The following is a 17083-nucleotide window of genomic DNA, read 5'->3' on the forward strand; positions in this document are numbered from 1 at the left end:
ACCTGAATAAATCAGTTTCTTATGTGCATCACCAAAAAGACAACATATACATGGTCTGAGAAGCTGAACTGGGGATCAGTAAACTCTCAAAAATGGGATCCTAAATTCAATCCTCAGCATAAGATATGCTGCAGTGATGTTCTAGATCTCTCTATTGACACTGTTTTTATCTATTAATTTTCTTTATGTTGATGTAATTATTGAATTCACAAAGACCCCCACAAGGGAAAGTTCTCTACAACTTTAGAACTCACTAGACACTACAGGGAGGAGGCAAAGACACTACAGGGAGGAAGTAAAGAAAAGTAAAATTAAAGGTCGGTGGGAGATGTAGAGGTGCCCTGGAGTTCTGTGCATGGGGTAATAGGACCCCTTTGCTGGGTGAGGGAGTATTCTGGTTAGAGAAAGTACTCACTGTACTTAAAAACAAAGAGACATCTAGTGTGAAATTCAGCCTTTGAAACTATTTGTCCCAACTGAGTATCTAACTTCTTTGCACAACTTGCACTGTCCCTGTGCTCTGCTTGGATGGGATGGCAGTCAAGAGGTGGATTACTTCTGGCTCCTGCAGCAGGATCATCCAAGAGTACTTTGACCTATTTATTTATGACTGTATTGTCATTTTCTTCTAAGAAAATTTCATTTTGTCTAAGAAGTAAAGATGTTAACAGTTTGCATCATCTGAGTGATTGAGACGTGCAAAGGCTGAGGTACGTTTTTGTCATTGAAATATTTTCCTTTTTTAAAAAAACTTCTGTATTGGGGAATTGTTTTACATTCAACAGTAAATACAATAGTTTGTACATGCATAATATTGCTCACTTTTCCATATAATGATACAACCCTCACTAGGTCCTCTGTCATCCTTCTTGGACCTGTATTCTCTCCCACCCCCTCCCACCCCAAAGTCTTTTCCTTTGGTGCAATACGCCAATTCCAGTTCAGGTTCTACTTTTCTCTTGATCTTGTTTTTCAAATTCTGCCTGAGAGTGAGATCATCCCATATTCATCCTTCTGTTTCTGACTTATTTCACTCAATATGAATTTTTCAAAGTCCATCCAAGATCAGCTGAAAATGGTGAAGTCACCCTTTTTTATAGCTGAGTAGTATTCAAATGTGTATATAGACCACAAGTTGCTCAGCCACTCATCTGTTGTTGGACACCTGGGTTGCTTCCAGGTTTTGGTTATTACAAGTTGTGCTGCTAAGAACATATGTGTATACAGATCTTTTTGGATGGGTGTGTGGGTTTCCTTATGTACACTTAGTTGACCCTTCTTAGGACTAGCTGAACTAGGAGTGTCCATCTTCTAGTAACATGTCTCCAAACTATGAGGAAAGTGTCAAGAAGATGAACCACTGAGAAATGACCTAGATTCCTGTTTTTCTCATTTAGATTCAGTTCATTTGCAGCTGCTATGTAGGTTGCCCAGAGCCACCTGCAGGACTTCTTTCATGTAGTGAAAAACACATCTAAGCTTTTCTCCAGTTGAATTTTTAGAAGTCATCTATATAGAAAAGATTTGTGAAATATTAAATGAAAAAAATCCAACAGGTTGCAGAACAAGGCTTGCCTTAAAATGCCATTTGGGGGGAGGGAAGTGACTCTTTGTAGCTGGACTCTAGAAAGAAAACAATCTATCAAGTCTACAGAGTGGGACTGAAGAAACTTTACATTTTACTCTCTTCTGTTATTTAACCCCTTCAATATTTTCAAGGTAGCTATTCAATATAGTTTAGTACAACTCATAAGCTTTAGGTTCCAGTTCTCTAAAGTTTGATATATGGGCTATAAGTTTGACTACAGCTAGAAAAATCCAAAATTTGTCTATATTCAACTTTGCTAATCACTGTAGACCCCCCCCAAAAAAAAACCACACACACACATACACACACACACACACACACACACACACACACACACACACACACACACACACACACTGCCTTGAAGAAGTGGGGAAAGTGAATAAGTACTATAAGCAGCAGCAAACATTCAAAACAAAAGCGCTCCAAAGCAGGAGAGGATATGAGTGCTATCAAAACCTGGTTTGTATTTACTGTACAGAAAAGTCAGTACTGGGTAGCAAGATATGTTCTAGAATAGGAAGTGTCTTACCAAAGTCAAGAGGAACCAACTGGGGAAGTTGCAGAGGTTCTCTGAAAGGGGATTTTCACATCATACACTCTGTCTGTCTATCTATCTATCTATCTATCTATCTATCTATCTATCTATCTATCTATCCATCCATCTATCATCTATCTATCTATCTATCTATCTATCTATCTATCTATCTATCTATGTATGTATCTATCTACCTATCTATCTCTCTCTCAGTCTCTCTTTCCTCCAATTATTTGAGTAATCCTACAACATAATGACAGGCAGAAGTGGTCCAGGAGGTGGTGCAGTGGATAAAGCATTGGACTCTCAAGTGTGAGGTCCTTAGTTCAATCCCTGGCAGCACATGTACCAGAGTGATGTCTGGTTCTTTATCTCTCTCCTTCTATTTTTCTCTTTAATAAATAAATTAAATATTTTTTAAATGACAGGCAGTATTATACCTAAGCTAATGTTATCTGTGCACTGAGATAACAAAATAGGATATTATTATTATTTACTTACCCTATTATCCCTTTCCTTCTGGGAACTAAGGCTTGGATATCTTTCATTTTCTGTTCTTCCTGTGTCCTTTGAAGCTGATAAAGATCATGTTTCAGGTCCTGGTGACCCTGTTCCTCCACAAAGCCAGGGTATCTGAAGTGTAGCCTATTCACAGAATCAGTTCAGTTGAATTTGGATGCCTTTTATAATTTTCTTTCTTTCTTTTTTTGTAATATCTTTATTGGGGAATTGATGTTTTACATTTGACAGTAAATACAATAGTTTTTACTCATTTTATAATTTTCTTAATCAACACATGCTCTTTATTACAAGCATTCATAAGACAGCATTGTTGACTACATGCTTACTTTGTTCCCAATTACCCCAGTTCTGCTCCTGGCTGAAACAGTCATCCAGACCACCTCCTACCAATTCCTTTTTTTTTTTTGGTTTTCCAATGCCTTTGTTGCTTAACCAAATTACAGATGACAGTTCATTGAAACAATGATCTAGAAACAAAACAGGGGGCCGGGTGGTAGCACACCAGATTCAGCGCATATAGTGCAAAGCGCAAGGGTCTGTGGAAGGATCCCAGTTCCAGCTCCTGGCTCCCCAGCTGCGGGGGTGGGGGGTGTGAGTGGGAGTGGGGGGGTGGTTGCTTCACAAGAGGTGAAGCAGATCTGCAGATGTCTATCTGTCTCTCCTCTATCTTCCCCTCCTCTCTCAATCTCTCTCTATCCTATCCAACCACAATAGCAACAGCAACAATGTGTTATAATCTTTTCTATCCTTTTGTACTATTCATGTGTTTTTTGTTTGTTTTGACATTGTGAGTTTATATTATACCTTTTGATTTCTTTTCCTTTCTTTTCTTTTTTCCACCAGGGTCACTGCACTATGAATCTACCACTCCCAGCAACCACCGCTCCCACCCCTTCCCACACACACTTTTTTCCCACCTCCTTCTTCTCCTTCTTCCTCTTCCTCTTCCCTTACTCTCCCCCCCCCCCATTTTTTAATTGGAAAGGACAGAGAGAAATCTAGAGAGGCAGGAGAGACAGAGAGGAAAGGAGAAAGAGAGATAACACCTGCAGACCTACTTTTCCACTTGTGAAGCATCCCTCCTTCAGGTGGGGAGCCAAGGCTCAAATCCAGGTCCTTGAACATGAAAATGTGTATACTTAACTAGGTGCACCACCAACCGGTCCCCTTTTCTGCTTCCTTTTATTTGATAAAACAGAGAAATTGAGAGGGTACAGGAAACATAGATAGATAGATAGATAGATAGATAGATAGATAGATAGATAGATAAAGAGATACTTGCAGCACTTCTTCACTATTTATGAAGGTTCCCTCTTGCAGGTGGGGGACCACTGGAGCCTTGAACCTAGGTCTTTGAGCATGATAACGTGTGCTTAACCTGGTGCACCACCAACCAGCCACACCATTATTGTTTTTAAAGCATTTAGAGCACATAGATAAAATTATGTGGTCAATCCTCACATTTAAGAAGATTATGGTAAGAAATTTTTGTTTAACTGCAGACAGAATTATACATTTATTTTAAAGAAAACATTTCTTTTTTATGATGTGTTAAATTTTAATTAGTTTATATTTCTAAAAAAAAATAAAGCTGACATTACATTATAAAATGAATGTAATAAGTAAAATTTATCTATATGATCCTGTAAGTGCATCTCTTTATTGTGAAAAATATATATATATAATTCAGGTTTGCCATCTTGTTGCTTGGGGAAATAGAAATTTTTTCTTCATATTAAGTATGAGAGTAGTATAACCCTTCTGCTCATGGGAGGATATATATCCCTTTTCAACAGTGCAGTAATTAGTCCATAGGTAAGGAGAGAGAAGGTCCATGGGGGACCTTTGTGGAGAAAAGAATAATTATAGTTAATTTCCCTGTTTACATTTTTGTTCTCTACATAGAAGTTTCCTTCCATTATTTCTAAGGTTTCAGAACAGGTTGGCTAACATCACAGTCTACAAAAAGTTTTAGTTATCGTGGAGCCAGGTGGTGGTGCACCAAGTAGAGCACATGTGTTATCATGCACAAGGACCCTGTTTCTAGTATCAGGCGTACTAGCAGGAGGAAAGCTTCATGAGCTGTGGGGTAGAACTGCAGGTGTTTCTCTTTCCCCTTTGCTCTCCTGCTTTATTTCTTTCTATCGCTGTCACAAAAAGAAAAAGAGTTTTTGTTGTTGTTTGTTTTATTTTGTCTTTAATTGCCACCAAAGCTACCTCTGGGATTTTTATATTTGCTGCATGATGAATCTGCAGCTTCTGGTAACCTTCTTCTCCTTCTCCTTCTCCTCCTTCTTCTCCTACTTTTCCTCCTTCTTCTCCTTCTTCTTCTTTGTTGCTTTCTTTCTTTACTTGATAAGACAGAGATAAATTGAAAAGGAAAAGGAAAACAGGGAGAAAGAAAGATAGACACCTAAAGACCTGGGTCACTGCTTGTGAAGCTCCCCCACCCTTTACTGGTGGGGGAGCAGGGGCTCAAATCTGGTTCCTTTTGTACAGTAACAGAAAAAGTTGTGTTTTTTTAAAAATAGTCTATCTTTCTCTCCCTCCTCTGTCTTCCCCTCCTCTCTCCATTTCTCTCTGTCCTATCCACCAAAAATGACATCAATAACAACAATAATAACTACAACAATAAAAAACGAGGGCAACAAAAGGGAATAAATAAATAAATAACAAAATACAATAAAATTGGCACTGGGAGAGGTGGAGTTGTTATACAGGTACACCAGGCAAGCCCCAGTGATAACTGTGACCTGGGGAGGCAGGTTACAGGAAAGGAGAAAGTGGTATTTGCCCACAACCACTCCCCGGTGATGACTCAGCTTTACAAGACACATCCATAGTCCCAGATCTCTAGGAGTTAATGAGGAACAGAATAACTTGATAATATAGTAGCATCAACTTGAAAATAAAAGCATCTTTGTCATTTTTCTTTGTAAATGGTCATCGACAGTGTTGTCAAGGGATCTCCTGTTCCCATTGTGCTTTGTTTCAAGTGTTCACTCTGACTGATTCATCTGTTACATACTTGTCAAGGATGTCTAGTTATCATGAGTTTTCCTAACTTGGTATGAAAAATTCTTTCATATTGTGGCCTGTGGACATTATTGTTGATGAGAACACATGAGAAATATGAATTTTTAAAAATTTATTTATTTATTCCCTTCTGTTGCCCTTGTAGTTATTATTGTTGTCGTTGCTGGATAGGACAGAAAGAAATGGAGAGAGGAGGGGAGGACACACAGCAGGAGAGAAAGACAGACACCCGCAGACCTGCCTCACTGCCTGTAAAGGGACTCCCCTGCAGGTGGGGATCCAGGGGCTCGAACCCTGGTCCTGACACTGGTCCTTGCGCTTTGCGCCTCTTGCACTTAACCAGCTGCACTACGCCCAACTCCCGAAAAATGAATTTTTAAAAAGGGAAAGTGGAAGGCTTGCAAAACAGCTCACTTGGATAGTGCACTGCTTTGCCATGTACAGCACACAGTTCAAGCCTGGTCCCCACCCTGTTGAAAGGAGCTTCAGTTCTTGGTCTTTGTCTCTCTCTCTTTCCCTCCCTCCCTTTCCTTCTCCCACCCCCTTCCTCTCCCTCTCCCTCTTCCTCTTTCACTTCCTCCTTCCCTCCCTTCTTCTCTCCCTCTCTCCCTCTGTCTATGTCTGTGTCTCTATCTGAAAAAGCCATCACAAGCACTGAAGCCTTGGTGATGACCAAAAAATAAATAAATAAATTAAATAAAATAATGAAAGTGGATTTAGGACCATTTGATCCAATAGCTTTTATCTTATAAATGATAAAATTGAAGTTCAGAGATGTAACAAAAAAATGTTCAAAGGTATATACTGGGTCATGACAGTCAAGAAATAAATGCAATTTCTTATTCTTCAGTAAAATGCTTTCATTAACTTAGTCACACTATTGATATTGATATGATATGAATTAGTGTAGTGTTGTTGCGGCAGTCTGGTGTCGGGCTGCACCACGGAGAAGAGAGCGGACGTCCAGAGCAAAGGGGTACACAAATCTTTATTATAGGATGGGGGGGAGGTTTGGTTCAGACCACGTGGAGCCAGCCGGCAATGGCCGACCACGGGGGAGAGCAGGGAGCGAGACCTCAGAGAGGGAGAGCCGAGAGCCCAGAGAGAGAGAGAGGGGAGGGGTGAGGGGGCTTTTTATTGGGCGACAACCAGGGGTGACGTGTAGGGCCAGGATTGGTTGAAAGGGGGCACTCTAGGATTTAGCGGGGCATAGAAAAACCTGGGGGCAGAGACTGCATCAGAATAACTCCTCAGCAACATCTCCTCCTATCCCTTTATATTTAAATGGACACAGTAAAGAAAAATGGAATGGAGCAGGCTTAAATGTTTTAGAGGAATGCCATGCTCAGGTGGGAAGATGTAGGACTTTCTGTGGAGGAGGGAAGGCTTAAATGGCTGCCAACCTTGTGAGATTTATGTGCTCAACCCTGTGCTCAACCCCTCTTTAGAGAGAGAGACTTACCTGGAGAGACTCATCTCATAGGTTTAAGCGCAGCCTGCTCAACCATCTCTTCACAATATCTCTACATCTTTTCTATCTTTCTATCTAGTAATTGCATAAGATGTACAAAGTCTATAAAAGACTATCATGGGGCAGAAACCTTTTGGTTTCTTTCAGAGGGTTCCCCAGTACGAGAGTTCGAGAGTTCGAGAGTTCCTGAGTTCGAGAGTAAGGGAGAGGGTTCCTGAGTTCGAGAGAAAAAGAAAGAGTGCTTGTGCTGCCGCAAAGAGACAGCAGAGTTCTGTTTGGTGATTAGTTTGTCTTAGTTTATGAATCGTTGTTCCTGAATAAAGAAATACAGCTTCCCTGCCCAGCCATTGTCTCCGCGTCTCTGTTACCGGCCGTGAAGCAAGCCAGCCTGGCAAGAGCCTCCGAAATTTTAACAACAGTGTAGGACTTATTTATTTAGCATCTATTAGTTTAAACTTCTACTAATTGCATAAACAGTAGGGTTAAGATGACTAAGTTCGTTTAGTCTTACTCAGCCAACATTTGAAGAAGGAGTTTTATTACCTGAAACTGATGAGGCTGCGTTAGTTATCTGGAATGAGGACAATTAGTAATAACATCTTTCCTTGATTTTTACAATGTGCTCCATTCTAAATATGTTGATCACAGGCAATTTTTAAAAAATATTTTTATTTACTTTTTTTTTTTTTTTCCCTCCAGGGTTATTGCTGGGGCTTGGTGCCTGCACTACAAATCCACAGCTCCTGGAGGCCATTATTACCACTTTGTTACCCTTGCTGTTGTCCTTGTTATTCTTTTTATAGCTGTTGTTGGATAGGACAGAGAGGAATTGAGAAAGGAGGGGAAGACAGAAAGGAGGAGAGAAACTTAGACACCTGCAGACCTGCAACACCTCTTGTGAAGTGACCCCTTGCAGGTGGGGAGCTTGGCTCGAACCAGGATCTTTATGCTGGTCCTTGTGCTTTGCTCCATGTGAGCTTAACTCACTGCACTACCACCCAGCCCCTGCTACTCTATTTCAAAATGCTTTCAAAAATAAAGTAACACCTGGAAATTAAAATATATATATATATATTATTTATTTATTAGTTAGAGACAGAGACATTGTTGAGGAGGGAGAGATAGGAAGGGTGAGTTAGAAAGAAAGACAGGGAGACTTGTGCAGCTTCCTGCCTACAGGTGGGAGTCAGGGGCTTAAACCTGGATCTGTGTGCTTGGTAACATGTGCACTCAACCAGGTGTGTCACCACCCGTGCCCACACCTGGAAATTTGAAAGCATAAGATTTAATTACTCGAAATGTTTTTTTTCCTTTCTTATTAAAACAAATTAAAGTACATATTGTATGTAAATATATGTACACAATTTCTATGTACATGTTGTGCACAGCACTATTAAATGTTTAAAAAGAAACAAGTTTTGCCATGTGTTATGATTCAATATTTCATTCTGATATATTTTGAACATATTACAAATCACTATATTCAGATTGAGTGGGTAGCATAATGATTATGCAGAAAGACTTTCATGCCTGAAGCTCCAAAGCTTCAGGTTTAATTCCTAGTACTACCAAAAGCCAAAGATGAGTAGTGCTCCATTTTAAAAAGAGAAAGAGAGAGAGAGAGAGAGAGAGAGACACGATGGAAGTCATTATGCTCATTTTTCCTTCATTTTACCTGGAACTGAATCACATATACTTGCACTGAATTTTTAAATTATTTTTGGACTGAATTTCTATTTTTTATTAAATTTTGTTTGGACTGCATATTTAAAAGGATTATTTCATATGTAAATAGTGCCCCCTTCTGTCAGTTAAATCTATTTTTTATAACAGTAAGATTCATTCTAGACCCTAGCTGCCATTTGTTGGCAGATGACATGTACATGTTACTGAGTGCAAACTCTCAGCTGAAATACAGATGACTTTTACAAAATAATCCTTTTTTTTTCCTTAAGTTTCTCAGCCTGTCTTGTCTTCAGATAGACCAAATATGAAAACAGTAAGTCAGGAATATTAGATCCTATTACAAAAACATCCACTAAATAGATAATGAATCCTATACTATCAATATATAACCAATGCTGGAACTCAATATATATATATACATATATATGTGTGTGTGTGTGTGTGTGTGTGTGTTATATGATTGTTGTCATCTTTCAGATAACTTTCAACATAAAGTTTCATTTGATACTAGTTTTAGGAGTTTTTCTAAGTATTTCTGGTTTTAGCATCTTAATGTGGATTCTAGTACTATTTATACTCACTTTTCATATTTACTTCTTTTCTTAATATAGATTTATTTGGTTATGTATTGTTTCAATCTTCTCAGAAAAAAATCTATTCTGTATACCTATCTAATTGCCACCAGGGTTATCAATGGGTGCTCCATGGAGACACTATAAATTCACTGCTCCTGGAAGACATCCCACCCCCACCTCCATTTTGTTGGATAGGACAGAGAGAAATTGAGAGAGGCATGGGAGATGGAGAGGAAAGAGAAAGACACCTAAAGACCTGCTTTACCACTCGTAAAGTGTCACCCCTGCAGGTGGGATGCACGGGCTCAAACCTGGGTCCTTGCACATGATGATCTGTGCACTTAACTGGGTGCGCCACTGCCTGGCCCCCATGAAATAAACATTAACCTACCTTTCTTTCTGAAAAAATTAAAATTTGGGAATGAAATTAAAGAAGTAAAATTTAATTGAACTGGGAATGAAAGTAAAGAAGTAAAACGGGACCTGGCAGTGGCACACTGGCTTAAGCGCACATAGTACCAAGCACAAGGACCTGCCACGTATGGATCCTAGTTCGAGCCTCTGGCTCCTCATGTGCGCGGGGGGGGGGGGGGGGGGGGGGGGGGGGAGTCACTTCACAAGCAGTGAAGCAGATTTTCAGGTTTCTATCTTTCTCTCTCCTTCTCTATCTTTGCCTCCCCTCTCAATTTCTTTCTGTCCTATCCAAAAAAAGTCACAGAAGCAGTGGATTAATAGTGCAGACACCAAGCCCCAGTGATAACCCTGGAGGCCAAAAAAAAAAAAGTAAAAACAAGTTTAAAAAATATTCTATAATTATAAGTATTTGTGATACTTAATTATAAGTATTAGATAAGATGAGGTTATTGTCAAAAAATCAGCTAGAAGTTAGTGGTGACATCTCTAAATCTTTTAGAAACAAAATAGGCTTAGATATAAAGCAGAACAAATTGTTTAGTAATCAGGAACCTAAAGATAAGAGTATAGAAAATTAATTTGTGGTCTTCATGTTGGAAGAAGGTAGGAAGTCTACTTTATCTATAGTCTGATGAGCCTGTGACTTCACTAATTTTTGCCTGGGCTGAACAGTTACAGAGGCTTCCATGATACCAACTTGCCTTCACTGGGCTGATGACCTCACCAATGTATCCTGGAACCCCCACCTCTGCAGAGCCATACCCCAATATGGAAAGATAGAAACAGGCTGGGGGATATGGATCAACCTATCAACCAATGCCCATGTTCAGCGGAGAAGCAATTACAGAAGCCAGACCTCCCACCTTCTGCAACCCATAATGATCCTGGGTCTATATTCCCAGAGGGATAAAGAATAGGAACCTTCAAATGGGGAGGATGGGATACTGAACTCTGGTGGTGGGGATTGTATGGAATTGTACCCCTCTTATGCTACAATCTTGTCTATCATTATTAAATCACTAATAAAATAAATTTAAAAAAACATGCTTAGAGTTTAGGGTTCCCTTCCTGACATCCTCATAGTTTTGACTAATGCAACTTTACTGCAAACTTGGTACCTTGTATTTATCTGTAGCATAGATAGATTTCCTTTAATATTTTATAAAGTCATTCTTGTCCCCAAATCTTAATTTGGTGTATATTCCTTCCAATTCATCATTTTTGGAATCTAAATCCAGAATCTCAGCTTTCTAGTCGCACATTACTAAATATTCACCATGGCCTACTGTTTTCACAGATTTAGATCTGCATTAGATTCATTTGCACAAGACTGACTCCTTAAAACATGCCATCTCTGTAAAACACACACATATAACATGCCATCTCCCAGATCCCATAGTATATCACAAACCAACAATGTCCTATGAAAATGTGATATAAGTCTCACTTGGAACTTTATATGTTGTGGTAATCAGATTATAGATGGAAAGAATAAGTAAAATTATTTCGAGTCTGAGATGACCTATGGAAGAGGTTTACCTGGCAAAAGTACATGTTGGCCTTTGCTACAAAAACTGGCACCACAGTGGGTGTTTCATCTCAACAGCACAGGGACAGCCGTGCCATCAAAAGTGGGCCTTGGAAGAGAATCTCAGGTCTTAGATCCCGCTGGCAGACACTTTCTTTCTTACCTTATTGGACCACAAGCAGAGGAAGGCATATGCCAAGTCAAGACCCCTCCTCTCCTGTACCAAGGTAATGAGTGTTATTTCTGGTGAGCTGTTACACAACAAGGGTAAAGCACCTGGGCAGTACTCATATCACCATTACAGCCTGCCTTGTAGATTCTTTACCCTTTGACAGGTAACTTCCTAGAGAACTGAACTAAAATTGTTTCACTATTGACAGGAGCACAGTCAGAACACACCTCCTGCTACATCTCACCCTAACTTTCTACAGTGTGATGACCTTCCTGGTTGGTGATTCAGGGCTGGCCTCCAAGCTGGGTGCCTACACAGCACAGCTGGACCTCCAGCCCAGGGATATGACAAGGGCATCTGTTAGTTCAGCCCCATCTATACCATCACATCGCAGCTTTGAACTGGCCTCAGCATGATCATGCCTGACAACTGTGCCTGTGTGCATGGCCGCTCTGGTGAGAGTAAGACTAGGGACACCTCCCCACATAGGCCGGGGGGGTTGCTGTGACTGGGGAGCACTCTCAACTCCAATCTCTCTCCCAAACCTCTTACAACACGTGAATCTTCCTGGGAAAGGCTGGTACAGGGTCCTGCCCCGGTTGTAATGCAGTACTAATGGAGGAGGAGAAGGAAGAAGAGGAGGAGGAGAAGGAAGGGGAGAAGTCTTAGGTCTGAGAAGCTGGGCACATCTTGCTTCCACCTGGGGAGTTTCTTTCAAGTGTTTCATCCCATCCTCTGCCCCCCGGGGTTCCAGATCTAATACCACTGGGGTGGGACCCAATGTGTGTCTTGTCCCAAGCCCAGTGGATTATTCAGAGGTTGACAGTGATGGACTAGTTTTACAGAAACACAGTTATGGACCTGATAAAACTTAAGTTGCAGGAAACAAGTGGTGGTGCTCCTGGCTGAATGCACATTTTACCATGATCAAGGGCTCAGGTTCAAATTCCTAGTCCCCACCTGCAATGGGAAAGCTTCACAAGTGGTGAAGTAGTGCTGCAAGTGTCTCTCTGTCTCTCTTTCTCCCCTCTCAGTTTCTCTGTGCCTATCCAATAAATAAAGTTTTGAAAAATGAAATGTCAATTGTATAATATATCAAAGATGACTTTGCTATATTCTCAAGAAGGAAGTAACATCTATTAATGATGAGAATTTTGATGGAATAGGATAAGAGGCCCAGAATAGGTTAATCTGATACATTAGTGTGTGAAAATGTATGTTAACTGTATGTATAATTGATAAAGTGATGTACTATAAGCACACATTAGGGTCTTCTGAACCAATCGTAAAGAACCTGGAGAATGTTTGCAACAAAGGAAGTTGGTGAGTTTCACTTGTAGTCACCTTACAATGTAGAATGTTCAAAAGTAAGTTTATTTGTCTGCCTTTCTCTCAGATATCCTCACATTTCAGAATTCAGACAAACACATGCACAAAATAATACTTTTATAAAGTGGTAAATGGTGTATTGAGGCTCTGAGTGTTCCAAGTGCTGCAGTTCTGGAGAAGAATTATCATGATGCCACTTGGAATCTCTTTCTGGAAGTCAAAGTTGTCCTCTGAAAAGACTTGGGCTGATATTGTGAACCTGAAATACCAAGAAAACAGTAGTTATCATTAAAAAAGAAAAAGAAAATCTAGATCTCAGAGTCAGGGAACTAGCTTAACAGAGCATAGAGCTTGCATGTCTGAGGTTCCTAGTTAGGTCCCTAGCACTGCCTCTACTGGAGTGGTGCTCTGGATTTTATTTGCCTCAATCTCTCTCTCATGTTAAACTTTTTCTATTTCATATGAAATGCATAAATAATCTTTTAACTCTGTTTCACATGATATACATAACTCTTTTATACTTTTTGTTTTTCATTTTAGCTCCAGGGTTATGCTGGGGCTTGGTGCCTGCATAATGATTCCACCATTTCTCACCATCTTTTTTTTTTTTTTTTTTCTCTTTTCTTTATTCTAATAGAGACAGGGAGAAATGAGGGTGGGTGGTGGAGAGAAAGGCATCTTCAACACTGCTTCACTGTTCATGAAGCTTCCCCCCTGAAAGTGGAGACTCCAAGCTTAAACCCTGATCATCTTACATCATAACATTCACACTCTACCAACTGCATCACTGCCCAGCCCCTTCCAAAGGAGTGTTTCATATATTTCATATATTTAAACAGGTGACAATGCTTAAAAACAAACAAAATTAATGTCACTTTTACACAAACCAGGAAACAGTCATATGCAAAAACTACCATTTGTATCCCAAGAAGTAAGAAGAAGGTGCCCTGATCACCTAGTCAAATGCTGGCCAGAGCTGGTGGGTTCATAAGAACTTTTTACTCAAAGATAGATTCCTAGGGTCTAGAAAATTGAACAGAGAGCTCTGGCACACTTCTGAGGGGAAGAAGCAATTTCAGTTGCCTCGAGAAACCCTACTCTGTTTATTTCTCACCCAGTACGAATCTAGGTTCATTGACAAGGGTCACAAAACTTGAGACCTTTCCATGAATATATACCCTACCGACAAAAAAAGTAAACATGCAAAGACCCAATATAGCAATATGTTGACCATTGCTTATTTTCCTCACCTTAACACTGGTTTTCCAAAGAATTATTAGACATCTGCACTTGACAGGATAAAGTAAACTCCCCAAAATTAAATTTGTTAAAAAAAAAATTCCCTCTCAACAGCCCTGTTTGCCATCGACAGAATCATACTCATCAATCATCAAGCCTTTCACTCACAAATCATAAGAGGATCATCCTGATTTCAGTGGTTCATGCCTCCTGCAAGAAGCATTTCTGCCACCCTTCCTACCTGCATGAGGAACAGAGGCTTTTGCTTACCACTCCCATAGTCCTTTCCATCTCCTCCATGAAACTAAGCTTGAGGCACAGACCAAATATCTTTGGAACTTGAATTCAGTGTTTAGCACAGAATTTAGCACATAGTGAGTACTTTGCTATTTGTTAATAATGGACTTTGTCCCTTACTTTTACCCTAACTACATACAACTGTGTTACTAGTAATACTAAATAATGTAGAATGGCTGCTGTTTTGAGAAAACACTATTATCACTGGTGATAACTAACACTACCAGGTAACATGTGAGAAAAACAACTACAACAATCTAGAGCTATTAGAAGAAAAATATTACCAGACTAAGAAATCTTTGTGATCATAGTACAGAAATGTAAGGGAGTAGTTTTAACAGTGCTAAATCTGTATTTTTCTCAATGTTTACCTTTTATTGCATATATTTAGATATTATATAGTATATTAAAGATTTCCTTTTACAGCTATCCTTAAAATTTCAGATTATCTGTAATACTTTTTGAGGAAGCAGTGTGTGTTTGGTATATAGTTGGGTTCTTCCCAAATGTATTCCCAATTATAATTTTATCTACTAGGCTATCACCAAATAAGAAACCGAGGCCCAGGAAGGTTGAGGCAGTCCTATGGTTGTTCCACAAGTAGGTATTTAGTAGAGCCAGGATGAAAACCTGGTGATGCTATGCTGTCTTCTAAACAAAAAATATTGGTTGATAGTTTAGAAAATGAAAACTATCACTGAAACCTGAATTCAGACTATCAGCTATGCATTTCAAGTAACTACTAAACATCTGGAAAACTCTTCATTACAAAATAATGAGACTAGAATTTATGAAACATATTGAGGTCTTCAACGAGAATCTAAGGGTTTCATTCAGAAAGGTGAAAACTATAGCAGACAGAGAGACAGTCATTATCTCATATGACTCAAAGAAGTTTTTTTGTTTTTTTTTCTAGGTTGAGACAGAAACAGAGAAAGAGTGAAAGAGACCATAGCATTGAAGCTTCCTTCAGGGTGGTGAGGTCCAGAATTGAACCTGTGTTCTACACATGGCACATCATCATTACCCAAATGACTTACTTTGCTCTGCCATTTTCTTTTCTTATATCCTCCTCCTCCCAATCCTCCTCTCCACCCCTTCCTCTCCCCCTCTCCCCTTTCTTCTTCTCCTTCTTCCTTCTCCTTCTCCTTCTTCTCCTTTTAACAGGAGTGAGAGTCCATGTAAAGTAGTACTGCTTGGGCAATTCCCCCATTCCTACCAGTAGTAGATAAAGTGTTTGCCCTTACAGTTTAACTCCTAAAAGTTTCTGAGGTGTGATTATAGGTGATAGATATTTGGTATCTACTTCTACATGCCTAAAAAAGTCCCACCAAGGTAGATTATCTTCTACTTCTCTTTCCAAAACTGTAAATGTCACACATTATAATTGGAGAGTACTGACCTGTTAAAAAACCTTGACCTGTCCATGTGTGCTGAGCAAAATCCATTAATGCCAAGGAACCTTTTCGGGGTGTATCATCTGACTGTTAGAAAAAAAAAATAAGTACAATTATGGGTGAAATTTACTGTTTCAAATAACTTTTCCTCCAGGTTTATTGCTGGGGCTTGGTACTTGCACTACAAATCCACTGCTCCTGAAGGCCATTTTTTTTTTAATTGGATAAGACAGAGAGAAATTGAAAGAGGAGGGGAAAATATAGAGGAGAGAGAAAGGTAAATACCTGCAGACATGCTTCACTGCTTGTGAAATGACCCCCCTACAGGGAGCCAGGGGGTTTGAATTGCAATTCTCGCACGGGTCCTTGCGCTTCGTACTATGAGCGCTTAACCAGGTGCCTGGTCCCCTCTGTTTCAAATAATTTTTAAAAATGGAGTTATTGCTAACTGATAACTTACTCGAAATGTATGGGTTGTGCTTGGCCTTGAAAACTGTTCCATGGCAAAAGTTCTTTCTCGAAATGGTGACCGTTCTATACTGTCAGGAATTGCACTTAACACACGGCTTTGTGAATACCTTCCTCTGTACTAAATGAAGCAGAAGACATTCTTCTTTAAAATAAATGCAAACCTTAAAAAAGATATGAAAGCTATGCTCTCATCGTTTACTCACTCATTCATTCACTCACATGTTTATTTGAGAACTTTCATGCAGATGTAGCTAAATAAAATATATACTAAACTTAAATATCACAATGTGTTTTAATGATGAGATTGTATTGATCAACTACAGTCTTATGATATGACAACATGAACAACTTAGAATACTTAAAGTCAGAGAAATGTAGTTCTGTATTTGTAAAACATCAGACTTTTTTATTTTATATTTTTATTGCTACCAGGATTACCGCTGTGGCTTGGTGCCTGCACGGACTACACTGCTCCTGGGAGCCATTTTCATTTTTCATTTTTTTTTTTCTTTCTTGATTCAATAGGACAGATAGAAATTGGGAGGGGCAGAAACAGAGAGGGAAAGAAAATGGGAAATACCTGCTTCAGCACTCATGAAACTTCCTCCCTGCAGGTGGGGAACAGGGGCTCAAACTTGGGTTCTCACACATGCTAATGTGTGCTCTTCACTAGATGCACCACTGTCCTGGTCCCAAGACAGACTTTTTATATGATGTTTACCTTAATATTTTATTTGCCTCACAATATTGTACAGTTAAATATCAATGATTTGCAAACCATGTCTTTATAGAAGTGCTCAAGGATGCAGAGGGAATTAAG

At 39.5% G+C, this 17083-nt stretch overlaps 1 protein-coding gene and 1 non-coding gene across 3 annotated transcripts in view; one reads left to right on the forward strand and one right to left on the reverse strand.

The window, feature by feature from the left end:
- Positions 1 to 12883: 12883 nt before the first annotated feature.
- FAM149A (family with sequence similarity 149 member A) overlaps positions 12884 to 17083 on the reverse strand; it is a 34496-nt gene continuing 30296 nt past the window's right edge. For both annotated transcript variants that reach the window (XM_060183699.1, XM_007517679.3), the window contains exons 12-14: positions 16253 to 16381; positions 15798 to 15879; positions 12884 to 13118 (exon numbers count right to left, since the gene is read on the reverse strand). In XM_060183699.1, coding sequence (XP_060039682.1) covers positions 13045 to 13118; positions 15798 to 15879; positions 16253 to 16381 — 285 coding nt within the window. In that variant the 3' untranslated portion in view covers positions 12884 to 13044. The remainder of the gene's footprint in view (positions 13119 to 15797; positions 15880 to 16252; positions 16382 to 17083) is intronic.
- LOC132537415 (small nucleolar RNA SNORA11) lies at positions 13919 to 14046 on the forward strand. The gene has a single exon (XR_009548847.1). It is a non-coding gene; the product is annotated as a small nucleolar RNA SNORA11 (small nucleolar RNA).

The sequence above is a fragment of the Erinaceus europaeus genome, chromosome 2 (genome assembly GCF_950295315.1).
Source record: "Erinaceus europaeus chromosome 2, mEriEur2.1, whole genome shotgun sequence".
NCBI classification, from domain to species: Eukaryota; Metazoa; Chordata; class Mammalia; order Eulipotyphla; family Erinaceidae; genus Erinaceus; species Erinaceus europaeus.